A 13,183-nucleotide genomic window follows, 5' to 3' on the forward strand; every position below is an offset into this window, starting at 1 on the left:
CTTTATTTTTAAATTATTACAGAAATAATATAATTGTTTAATATAAATGTTTTCAGACACTTCATTATTTTTAAAAATTATAATTAAAATAATTATTTTAACTAAATGAATGTATTACAGTTTAAATGTATATTAAATGGAATTAGTGTTTTTGACCCACTTTAGTAGGATCTTAAGTATCTTTATATGTAATTTCATAATTACTTCTATTGTCTTTGAAATTCTCTCGTATGATAGCAGCCACGCTAGAACACGCTCACAAAATGGCGGCCACAAATCAAATCACAGCTGATCTTCATGAGTCCAGTCAAGTCACAGTTGATCTTTATGAGCCAAGTCAAGTTACCGTTGATCTTCGTGAGTCAAGTCAAATCACTACTGATCTTCGTGAATCCAGTCACGTCTCTGCTGATCATCCAGAGTCACGTCACGTCTCAGCGGGTCTTCCAGAGCCACGTCACGTCTCAACGGGTCTTCCAGAGCCACGTCACGTCTCAACGGGTCTTCCAGAGCCTCGTCACATCTCAGCGGGTCTTCCAGAGCCACGTCACGTCTCAGCGAGTCTTCCAGAGCCACGTCACGTCTTAACGGGTCTTCCAGAGTCTCGTCACATCTCAACGGGTCTTCCAGAGCCTCATCACATCTCAGCGGGTCTTCCAGAGCCTCGTCACGTCTCAGCGGATCTTTCAGAACCTCACCACGTTATGTCTGACACCCCAGAGTCACGTTTTGTTGCAGTTGTCGTACCACAACCCCCCTCTGTTCTGTCAGGGGAACCCATCATCAAGCATCAGAGGTTTGCATCCAGTGTGGAGGATCCACCGCTGGTGTCAGTACGAACAGCTGGTTTCCCCAAAACAATTCATTTTAGCCCTCCTGCTCCTGAACTGATTCCCCTGTCTGCAGCGCTCCCCATAATGGGGGTCACCTTATGGTGTGCCTGGGCCGCGTACATCACCACTGATTCTCCAGAGGTGGCGGCTTATGCTGCAGAATTTCTGGAGGTAGTTACTCCCGCTGCAATTTCCCTAGAGGTGGTGGCATATGCTGCAGAACCTCACGAAGCGGCGGTGCTTGCTTCAGCTACTTGCACGATGGTGGCGTCCAGCGACACACTCTCATCCTGTCCTGAATTACAGCACAGACAACATATAATATAATTATTATCACTTACAGCAGTATTTTATGTAACTTCAAATGGTTTCCTGCAAAATGAGACTAAAATTTTGTATTTAGAGCACAGTATGTGGGTATGGGAAGCTTTTCAATTTGGGTAAGCCAAATCCAGGTGGAAATCCCCAAAATGGTCCCTAAGCTTAGGAGGGCACGGTCCCAAGATCAGGTTTTATTTTTTATAAGCATTACTAATATACAGCCTCACTTTGTGTTTGCAGTCTTTGTGGACAAATTCATCAATGTGTTACAGGCAAACAGTTAAATAAAAATCAATCTTATCAGGTTTGTGTCACGTTTGAGTTTGATTATTCATGTTTAGAGTTTGTTTTGGATCTGTGTTTCTGTTAATTGTTTGAGCTCTAAGCTCGTTTTCTTGTTCTGGTAATTAGTGCTGACCTTTGTCTGTTTGTTTCCATGGTGTCTGATTTGATATGTGTTTTAGTTCAGGTGTGTCTTGTTAATTAGCTCCTCTGTTCTCTGTCTATTTATGTCTGTCTATTTTGTGTTTTGTTCTGTTCAGTGGTCAGTTCTACGTTGTGTTTTACTGGTTGTTCTGTTTCAGTTTCTTAGTGAAGAGTGTTTTGTCTCTAATGCTTTTGTGAATAAACCTTTTTCTGCTGCACTTAGATCCTGCATTTATCTTTCATTTGCAACCATGGGTGACAGAAAAATTAAATCCACACAGGAGAAACGTAGGAACAGGCAAAAAGCTTCCACATTCAATAGACGACACCAGACAAAGAACACAGGAAACACTGGGCTTAAATAACAAGGAGAACTAATAAGATAATTAACTGAACAGGTGAACATGATGAATAATCAGACACTCTGGGAAACTGGATCACAGGGAAAAAACACAATAGGCTTGTTCAAGATGCATCGGCGCGGCGCAGACCGATCGGCTTATGACATCAAAGTACTGCGAGATTGATTCAAAAGCATAAGGAGTCGTTTGCTCTTTAATTGCTCTGGTGGTACTTTGATGTCATACGCCGATCAGTCTGCGCAGCTCCAATGAGAACAAGCCTAATGAAACATAGGAACTCTGACAGTTTGAAGATCACCTGACCCAATTTTGGTGACAATTACTGAAAATATTGTAGTACAAATAAAATATTTCAGTTAAAAAATAATGAAAAATCTAGTTGGGTGGAAGTTGATCCCATCAAGTTCACAGATTTCATCATGACAGAAGAAATAAGAAGGAAAAATTAGTTAATGGTGTTTATCACCTAAATATTTATTCCAGTAAAAAAGCTCAGAAAAATGCTTCCTGTGAGATTTTTCCAGGGTTTTGTAAGTGTGTCTCTTTAAACAGAAGATGATCAGATGAGAGTCTGACTGATGATTACATGATAACACACACTGGACTGAATCTGACTGAATTCCTGACAACATCTCAGTCAACGGCTCATTCTGCTCTCGTGAAATGTTTCTCTTGCTCAAGTCCACTATGATCCTGTTCTTCTAGATCTCTGTTACCTGCAGGAAATGGATGTGATCGTGTGTTTGTGAAAGCTGCTCCAGCTCAGCGTCTCTCCTCCTCAGATCATTGATCTCCTGCTCCAGTCGCTCCAGTCGTCCTTCAGCTCGACTCACTGCAGCCTTTTCCTGATCTCTGATCCGCTGTGTGACCTCAGAGCGGCTTCTCTCAATGGAGCGGAGGAGCTCAGTAAAGATCCTCTCACTGTCCTCCACTGCTGTCTGTGCAGAGCGCTGTTAGGACATTACAATCACACAGTGGCTTCAGCGGGACTGACAGAGTCCAAACTGAGACGTCTCAAACTTCTCTTCTTCTCCAGACTCACCTTATGAGACTCCACAGCCTCTCTCAGCTGCTGAAGATCTTTCTGTCTCTGCTGGATTCTCTGACGGATCTTCATCTGCGTCTCCTTCAGCTGTTTCTGGAGGACAAACCAATAACAGGAAATGACACTTAAAACTATTATCACACAAAAATTAAAGTTACATCCAGAATTGGTTAAAGATCTAACATGGTAAGTTTATACTGTAAGTTCAAACCACAGATTCATAGTTTCCTGAAATGAGATTGTGAATAAATATGAAACTAAAATGTCAGCAGTATTTCATCAGTTTCTAGTTTTATATGAATACTTCACCCTAAAGTTTTAATTCTGTCATCATTTACTCTCCCTCATGTCGTTCCAAACCTGTATGCCTTTCTGTCTATTGTGAGACACAACAGAAGATATTTTGAAGAATGTCTCAGTTGTTTACAGAGGCCAAATAAAATCAATAACATCAAACCTCACTGGTTCCTGCATGTCACAGTCACATGACTAAACATTATGATGTCATGACACGAACACCAGTGAAGTTTGATGTTTTTGATGTTTGTTGATCATATTTGATTTGGGCTCCACGTACATAAGTTGATCAGTGATTTGATTTGATTAATGAATAAAAATTTGGCTCTTTAAAAGTAGCATACTTTAGTACATTGAAACTATATTAACTAATTAATATTAATTAAATATACTGAATAACACTACAGTTTTAATTATAATCAAGAACTTTACATGTGCTTTAGCATGTTATTCAACACATCAAAATAAGTGTACATATTTAACGCATTACAAAGATATATTTATTATTAAAATGTAATTGGGGGGGGGGGGGGGGGGGGTCTAATGCTATTTCATGCATTCTGACTTGACACTGTTAAAGAGTTGTATTCTCATGCTAAACATGGCTAAAGTTTCAAAAAACGAGTTGGACGTATGACGGAGTATTTCTCTGCCAAATACACTCCTTCAGATTTTCTACGTTTTTTTCGAGTATGGCCCTGTATTACGTAATAAAAGGTGGAATTCCTTGCACACACATCAACCAGAGTGAGAGAGCAAGGTTCGGGTTACAGAAGTATAACGACTGAGACAAATCAGACACAAATATCTGTCCCATTTAACAAATAAAGATTTTGGTTCCAAAACGCTATAACTCATTTGAGTAAAAAGGTGTTTTCTTTACCAAGAAAGTGGCAAGATGAAAACCACTATTTTCTGTTTCAAACTTTCACATAGCATCTTTTGGTTATAAAAACATTAAAAATTCAAATCTACATTTTTATTTTAAAAGGTTTATTATAAAAACAGATTATTTTTTTCAAAATGCAATTAATCCATCAATATAAAAGTTATTTTTCATATTGAAAATACACAACAAAGTAAGTTGATTCACATATATGACAGCCTCTGAACTTTGCTAATACTAATCTTATACAGGCATTTTACTAAAAATACATTCAGCCGTTGCTCCCAAAAAAAATGAATTCAACGAGTCATCTTATTAATGTTATAAATGAATTATGTCTCCGTTTGTCATTACCGATTAAAGAGTATCTGGTGCCACCGCACGGTTAAAATAAACACATTTACAGAGTACATTGGTATTAAAAACGGCTTTTAAAAACTGTCCATGATTCAGTTTTGGGCCGGCATTTTTCCTTCTCCCGACTCGTGTGCCTCATCTTCTTAATCTCCTCACATAAATGATAACATTTCGATGACTTGCGTTTCTTCCCCACCGCAGAAACCACCACAGGTTCATCAGTGCCATCAAAATTATTCATTTTTCTGGAAAACTAGGATGCCGGATGTATTCAGAGCGCCGCCATTACTGTTTACAGTGCGGAGAATGGTGCGCTGTGATTGGTTGAGCAGATAGAAAAGAGAAAGGAGACTGGCGTTTGTCACGTTTTGCAAAGAAAGGGAGAAAACATGACGGAATAACAGGACGGATATCGCATTTTGCGCAAAATTAATAAATGACTTTTCATTACCGACCAGATAAAATACTGATTTTGGCAGAAACTCAGTTTTTTTGAAAATGGCGTTTATCATGTTTTCGGAACCAAACTCTTCAAATAATCTTTAAAACTCACTCTGAACTCTGCATCAAAAGTTATTGTGAGTCAGGCCCATAGGAAAGACACACAAAGCCTGAAAACAGACCTTTCTGCATTGATTTATAGACAGACTGTTCTATAAATGAACATGCATATCCCCAGGACATGGTATCCATTATTACTGTTTGTGTATTGTCTCTTGTATTGTATTCAGTATTGTTATGCATACTTTATGAAAAGAACCAATGGTCAGCATAAAGTCACCTATACCAAGTTTGGTGTCTTTGTATTTTAAAGATTTAAATGATCGTGTATATGATATATTGATACCTGTGCAACATATCAGTATTACAAGAATCTTCATTAGTTTCTTCAAAACAACTCAGCCAGTTTCATATGCAGATGCCCTGCTAGAAACGCAAAGGCTCGTAAAAGCCCACAGAGGAATTTTGCAGCTCGGAAATCCCTACCCATCTCATTGGTTAGGTCAACCCTCAGGGGTGTGACTGTTCCTGGACCTTAAAAGCCAGCGCACAGTGCTCCTCCCTCTCTCTCTGGCCTACTCCAACAACACTGCAACTGCGGGGTCCTGCCTGTGGGCCTGCAAGGCCTGTAGGCCTCGACCTGCCCCCACCATGTGCTTAACCCGGAGAGAAAGAACTCTTTCCTACTACAAGAGTCAAAATAACAGCTTAAGTTGTTTCATATTTCTTCACCCAAACGCAGAAGATATTGATTACATCTTCAGACCGAACCATCAAGGATTTCTCCTCAGCCTGCAGATCCGATGTTCCTCAACAGCTAAAGGCATTTTGCTAGTATCGTGCATTTGAACACTAAACAGCGATTTAGTATTAATTTGTGAACCACCTTTCTTAGCAAAGGTGCTTTATTACTGGGAAAACTGATGGTCCTTCCAGCTTGTTTAATTGACTTTTCTCATCGCTCCATTCTCCTGTTATGATACGGTTCCAATTCATTTCCACTCTCTCATTTCCTAGGTATGCGTGAATTGTATGTGTTTGTTAGTTTAGTTATGTGTTCATGATTTAGTTAATAAAATTTGTGCGCAATACATATTTGGTTCTGACTCCTTGTCTGCAATAAATTGTCTCTTAAATGATCTAGATTTTATTACCAGCTCTAAGCACTGTAAATGCTAAGGAAGAATTATTTTTCTGTGGTCATGAAAAATACCCTTCTTTTAGTATTAATTAATAATCAATACTGAATGTTCACAGAATCATCTGATTGATTGATTGTAATTTTAATGTAGCTGATTAACTGCTTAAAATATCAATAATTAATCATAATTAATAATCATAATGAGTTATGAATAATTATTAATTCCCTTTGAGCTAATTCGCTACAGTAGTTATCGACAGCGCTGCTCAAGAAAGAATTTATCACCTTGTTTTTAGACCACAAAATCAACAATGTCACCAAAGAAGTGTGTTTTTGGTTGTGAGGGAAAAATAACCTTGCTTCCCAAAGAACCCAGCATTAAGTAGAGCTGAGAGATTTGTGCTCACGCATTACATAGATGCGCTCTCGACATTTGTCATTAAAATAACCATAGAAACCGCCTTAAATTAATTATCAAAATAAAGATAAAGTCGTGTTTGAAAGTTGCAATCACTTTTTTATTGGTTACAATGAATAGAGAATATCTTGTGTTTTTCCATGGCTGCTCGAGCCCTCAGGATCGGTGCTTATGGTTTTATAAACAAGGCCCAGTTGGACGCTGGTTTTACAGATTGCTTGAAACTGAAAGATTGAGCGGTCACAGCGGTTATGATCCCGGTCATGAGTCTGAACAGCAGGTGGTAAGTAAAACTGCATCAAATGTTTTGTTGGCAGTCGGTGCGTGAGTGCATATAATGTAAACAACACAAATGTATAATGAATCAAACGTTACCCAGGGATAATGTGATGGTGTATTGTGTGTGTTTTGTTTAGCTGACTATTGATAGCTTCGCTACGCAAAAGCTGCGTGTGCTCGTCACTCTTTAGCTTCGCCCACAGCACGCCTCCAGGAGATCGGCTGTTTTCGGAAAGACTCGGTACAGCATATCTTTCTATTATAAATCTGATAAAACGAAAGACTTTTTGAAGATATGAAGGATGCTATACTACTCTATAGGTACTCAAGATTACCAGAGATTGGTCGAAACTGTGTGTGTTATGTACCCTTTAAAGTAAAACTTTTAATTTGACATTATTACAAAGTGTACTTTATAAAGTATACTTATGAAACAGTCATGAAAGTTTACTCTCTTTCAGTACACTTAAGTGGCCTTTTATTATCTCCAAGTATTTTTTTTAAATATACTTTTAATTTGAAGTACACTACAAATGCACATCAGTACACTTAAGCACACTTTTTTTAACCGCTAGAGTTGTTTAGATTACTTTTATGTTTTTTTCTTGAAACCTTTGTACCCCATTGACTTTAAATGTATAGACTAAAATAGATGAGACATTCTTCAAAATATCATCTTTTACATTCTGCAGAAGAAAGTAAGTCAAACCAGTTTTAAATGGCATGACGGTGAGAAAATAAAGAAAGCACTTTCATTTCTGTGTGAACAATCCCTCTCAATTCATACCTGTTTCTCTGTCCTCTGTGCTGCAGTTGATACAGTGTTGTGGTTTTTATGTTCACACTTCTTACACAGCACACAGATGCATTGTTGATCAGTGATACAGAACATTTCTAGCTCTTTATCATGTTTACAGGCAGATCATGTCCTGCAGTCGTCCAGTGGCATCAATCAACTTGTGTGGCTTACGAGAGGGAAATTCCTCATGACGGTCAAAATGAGTTTGACAGTAAGACTCCTGACACACCAGACAGGACTTGACGGCTTTGTTTTTTATTCCAGTACAGACGTCACACTGCACGTCTCCAGCTCCAGCGTAACAGTCAGCAGGAAGTTTTGTCTTCTTCAGTTTCTCCACCATTTCAGCCAGAATGGTGTTCTTACCTAAAGCAGGTCTTGGACTGAAGGTCTGTCTGCACTGAGGGCAGCTGTAGACTCTCTTCTCATCCTCCTGATCCCAGCAGCCTGTAATACAGCTCTTACAGTAACTGTGTCCGCAGGGAATGGCCACTGGATCCTTCAGGAGATCCAGACACACAGGACACGTGACCGCATTCTGATCCACTGAAATTCTGGCTTCTGCCATTTTACTGCATGAATACGGAGAGAAACAAACACACAACAGCTCAACAATACTTCAGTTTCTGATTCCCTGAAATGACTAGTTGAAATAGTTTCCTGCTTCTGTGTTTGAGTGATGTGTGTAAAACAGGTTGTGTCTGTAAAGCAGCTTCCTCATTCCCGGGCAAGGAGAGACACTTTCATGCTGTGTTAATGCCCTTCAAGTGGAATTTAAAACATTGTAATTAAAAGCACATGAATGACCAAGGGAAGTTATATTTACAGAATTCTGTAAGACATTAGATGATGATTTCGCCAGACTGGACATTTGGGCAAATACCTGGGCAGAAGTCATGCAGTGTATTTGCCTTTAGACTACAACATTGTCACTTTTTTTCTTTTTCTTTATATGTACATTTATTTGTATAGCACTTTTTACACTGCATATAGTTTCAAAGTAGATTTATAGAAAATGCATTTTTCTATATACTGTGTCAAAGTAATATCCATATGTCAGAATCTACAGTTGTAACATAATATAGATCATGCAGCTATAGCTAACATAATGTATTCATTTAGGCAGAAACAGTGAGTTCATTAACTATTTTCCTATCAGAATTTTCTTTAAAAAAAAAAGTTGCCAGCCACCACCAGCACTTTTGATCATTTCCACATTTATCTCTTGCTTTTATAGCTTGTTTTTGCTTCTTTTTTGCCTGTGTTTTTATCCAGAGATTCTGTACTCTTTTAGAAGATGTGTAATAGCGCCCCCTACCGCCCTTATGAAAAATTAGCCTCTTTTTCATAGTAAAAGTGTAGTAACCATGTTTTTGGCGGATTGATTACCATTTGTATAACCACAATTATACTACAAATACCATGGTGTAGCAAAACCATGGTTAATTTATAGTTACCATGGTTTAACTATCAGTAACCATGTTTTTTTTATTTGTAGTAAAACCATAGTTAATTTTCATAAGGGCGTATAACATACGCCCTTATGAAAATAATGATTACAATATAGAGAAAATATGTCAGTTTTGTATGTTGAGCCGAGGTAGAACGAAAAAAGCAAATGGAAAATAATTAATGTAGCTGCTGTTCATAACATTTCAAGCAATACACAGTGATCTGGTTTTGCTGGATGCTGGCAGGCTAGGACACCTCCAGGTTGGTGCCGGCAGTTCAGGGGGACCAAGGCGGTGCTGGCAGTTCAGGGGGCCATGGAGGTGCAGGCAGTTTAGGGGACCATGGCATCCATGACCATGGATGCTGGTCAGGGGCTGGAGTGGATGCATGCGTGGCCCAAACACACATAATAGCAGTGGCCATAATGGCCAGTGCTGCACACTCTGGAGACTCTGGCGTGGCGGTCATCTTGGCTGAGGGCTCAGGCTTGGCAGCCATCTTAACTGAGGGCTCAGGTGTGGCATGCATGATGTAAAGAAACTCATACTTGGCAGGCATGACTTGAAAAGGCTTTAACTGAGCAGGCATGACGTGAACAGGCACTGACCTGGCTGGCATGACGTGAACTGTCTCTGGTTGGGCAGGTATGACATGAACAGTCTCTGGCTGGGCAGGCATGACGATTGGGGTGTGGAGACTCTCTGGTGTGGCGGGTACTGTGGGATTGTAGGGCCCCTCATCCACAGGTCCCACAGTAAACGGGGAACCGCTCATAAATAAAGCAAAGTCAATATACTCTGCAAGGGGTCTAGGAATGTCATTTTCAATCATTAAGTAACTCCAATGATCGTCAAGGCCATTTCGAAAAATGCCCTTGAGGGCAACGTCATTGAAATTGACCTGGTGACAGAGTTCACAAAAGTTCTTTACATAATCCTCTAGGGAACGATTCCCTTGGCGCAGACGAAGGAGGGCAACTTCTGGGTTAATTGTAGAGGTCTAGTATTCTGTAATGAGTCCACTAAAAGCAAGTCTTGAAGAACCCAAGTGCAGTTTATTTCCATCAAACATACATGAATCCAAAGATAAAACTAACAAGGCATGGCATGGCATGGCTTGGTAAACAAAACAAGAACATGAATAAACTTTACCCAGAGTGGGACAGGGACAATACTTGACAAAGATGCATGGCAAACATGAGGGCTTAAATACACAAGAACTAATGACAAAAAGGGACACCTGTGTACAATCAAACCAATGAGCCAATGACAACATAGGACACATGACAAGGGAGCACATGGCAGGATCACATGACACAAACAAGGGAAACACATGGTAAAAGGGAGCACATGGCAAACAGGAAACAAGAAACATGACAATGACTATACTGCAAAATAACACATGAAACATGAACAGAAAAACAAAACCAAAACTATACGTAACAGTATTTGAGACAATCATCTTCTCTGAATGATTTTAAGAAACAGCTAAAAACATATTTTTTTACATTAGCTTTTGATCAGGTATGAGTGTTGAAATATTGCTGCTGTAGTTGGAGTTGGAGTTGTTGTTTTTTTTTTTTTTTTTTTGGCGAGCTCAAGTTCAAGCGCACCCTGTTTGCTTTCATTATTATACAAAAGCACAATGTTTTGTTGTTATTGTGAGTGCACACAAATAAAAGTAGACTCTTCACACATCTGCGACTCCATGTTAGCTGTCATGCAGTAAACGCTACTATTCAGCTTTCACACTCCGCACAAACACTTGAATAGCCCACATTTTTATAGACATTAAATCGAGCGGCCATATAAAGTGCTATTACATACATGTTTCAGATGATAAGCCATATTTGAGGTTGATGAATGATAGGCGAGCATTTGGATGCCCTGCCCGATGTACTGTATTTACCACATAGGCCAGCTGTTAACGATCTGTCCATCACAGGCTGTGTGACTTTGTCACTTCCTGTGTTTTTTTTTTTTTTTTCTGCGACTAAGCGACTAATAAAATTTTGGTCGACTAAGCCTCTTCTCGTCGACTAACAATTAGTCGACTATTAGGGGGCAGCCCTAGTAACTTTGCAAGTACATGTCAACTTATTCTAACTCTACCAGTGTATAGTACTAATACTCTACTAGTTAGTAGACATGTAACGTTACTTATAGTCAACAGAATGTGTTAAAGGAACCATCAAAGTGAAGTGAAGCCCAAGTTGCTGTCTAATATAACACCTGGACCTTTAAGTGTAGAGAATGAAGTACAGTACATCCTTCTAAATGCTAATTGTATTGTAAGAGATTCTGTGTACAAGTTTTTAGTCCAATAAGTAATAACTCAATCTTATCCAAATTTAATAGAAGAATTTGCTGATCATCCAATATTTTATATCTTTAACATACTCTGTCAATTTAGAGATTTCACCTGGTCGTGATGAAATAAATAAATGAGTATCATCAGCATAACAGTGGAAACTAATTCCATGTTTTTTAATAATATTACCAAGCGGCAGCATGTATATTGAAATTAGAAGAGGGCCTAAAACAGACTCTTGCTGCACTCCATATTTTACTTATGTTAATGTGGATAATTCCCAGTTTAAATAAGCAAAATGGTAACGTTCAGATAGGTATGATCTAAACCACCTTAATGCCTGTCTCTGAATACCAGTGAAATTTTGTAGTCGATCTAAGAGTATGTCATGATCTATAGTGTCAAATGCAGCACTAAGATCAAGCAAAACTAGTATTGAGATGTAGCCTTGGTCAGAAGCTAGAAGTCATTTGTAATTTTAACAAGCACAGTTTCTGTGCTATGATGGGGCTTAAATCCTGACTGAAAATTTTCATAGATATAATTTTTTGCAAGAAGGAGCAGACAAATTTTTTTCTAGTATTTTAGACATAAATGGAAGATTTGAAATGGGTCTGTAATTTGCCAATTCATTTGGATCTTGTTGTGGTTTCTGAATGAGAGGATTAATAACTGCCAGCATGAAGGGTCTTGGGACATGACCTATAGATAGAGAGGAGTTTAATAATATTGAGAAGAGGATCTTCTGCTACAGTTACAACTCTTTCAGTAATTTAGTGGGCATTAAATGTAATAAACATGTTGTTGGTTTAGGCACAGTGATAAGTTTATTTAGCTCTTCCTGTCCTATAGTTGTAAAGCACGTTGCCATGCGTTTTCGCTATGGGTGTGTGTAATTTATGTTGTTGAACAAAACGTCAAAGTATCGTTAAGTTATGACGTTGACTAGTAGGTCTAAGAGGAAATCTACAAACTCTGTTAGAAAATCAACATAGGGCCCAGGGGCTCTATACATGATAGCTTTCTTAAACAAGCACTTCAAATGAATTAAACCTGTGTCCTGATTTCTGATTAACATTAGTAATATATTTATAGATTGTTGCAACACCGCAGTCACGACCAATCAGACGGGACTCATGCTTATAACAGTAGCCTGGTGGAGTAGACTCATTAAGACTGATAAGTCATTTGGTTTAAGCCAGGTTTCAGTAAGGCAGAATACAACTATTATATGTTATAATTTCATTTACAATAACCACCTTAGGTGTGAGCAATCTAAAGTTTAGGAGCCCAAGCCCCAGAAAACCCCAACTAAAACTCTGTACAAGGTTCAATCAGTGACTGGAAGGGCCCTGAGCAGGAGACCAAGTGGAACCTGTGACACTGAGAGTGGGCTGCCTGCATGAAGAGCCATTCACACCACTGGTTGTGGAGGAATCCACCGCCGGTGTCATTCTCGGATGCCCCTGGCTTGTCCAACACCAACCCACATGCTCATGGAGACATTCTGCGACTGGGGCTCACAATGTTTCCCTAATTGCTTCCCTCAGTTACCAAAGACTTCTCCAAAACAACCCCCAGTGATTCCTGCCAATGCTATCTCCATTGAAAGTCCAGCGGGTCTACAATCCGCAGATTTCCCAACCGGCTATTCTCCATTTACTGACGACTTTTGCCTAAAACAAGCCTCGACGTTATCACCATACCGACCATGAGACTGTGCCATCGACCTGGAACCGGGTAAGCCAGTGCCCCA

The 13,183-nt window shown here is 39.2% G+C and overlaps 1 protein-coding gene across 6 annotated transcripts in view; it reads right to left on the bottom strand.

The window, feature by feature from the left end:
* The window catches only part of LOC127509380 (E3 ubiquitin/ISG15 ligase TRIM25-like), a 63,043-nt gene that overhangs the window by 21,205 nt on the left and 28,655 nt on the right, over positions 1–13,183 (bottom strand). For 3 of the 6 annotated variants that reach the window (XM_051888034.1, XM_051888041.1, XM_051888035.1), the window contains exons 2-3: positions 2,985–3,080; positions 2,659–2,892 (exon numbers count right to left, since the gene is read on the bottom strand). The exons of 2 other annotated variants lie outside the window; for them this stretch is intronic. In XM_051888034.1, coding sequence (XP_051743994.1) covers positions 2,659–2,892; positions 2,985–3,080 — 330 coding nt within the window. Of the gene's footprint in view, positions 1–2,472; positions 2,893–2,984; positions 3,081–13,183 lie in introns of those variants that run through there. One more of the 6 variants, XM_051888040.1, reaches the window with a different exon arrangement.

The sequence above is a fragment of the Ctenopharyngodon idella genome, chromosome 3, assembly GCF_019924925.1.
Source record: "Ctenopharyngodon idella isolate HZGC_01 chromosome 3, HZGC01, whole genome shotgun sequence".
In the NCBI taxonomy this organism is placed as follows: domain Eukaryota; kingdom Metazoa; phylum Chordata; class Actinopteri; order Cypriniformes; family Xenocyprididae; genus Ctenopharyngodon; species Ctenopharyngodon idella.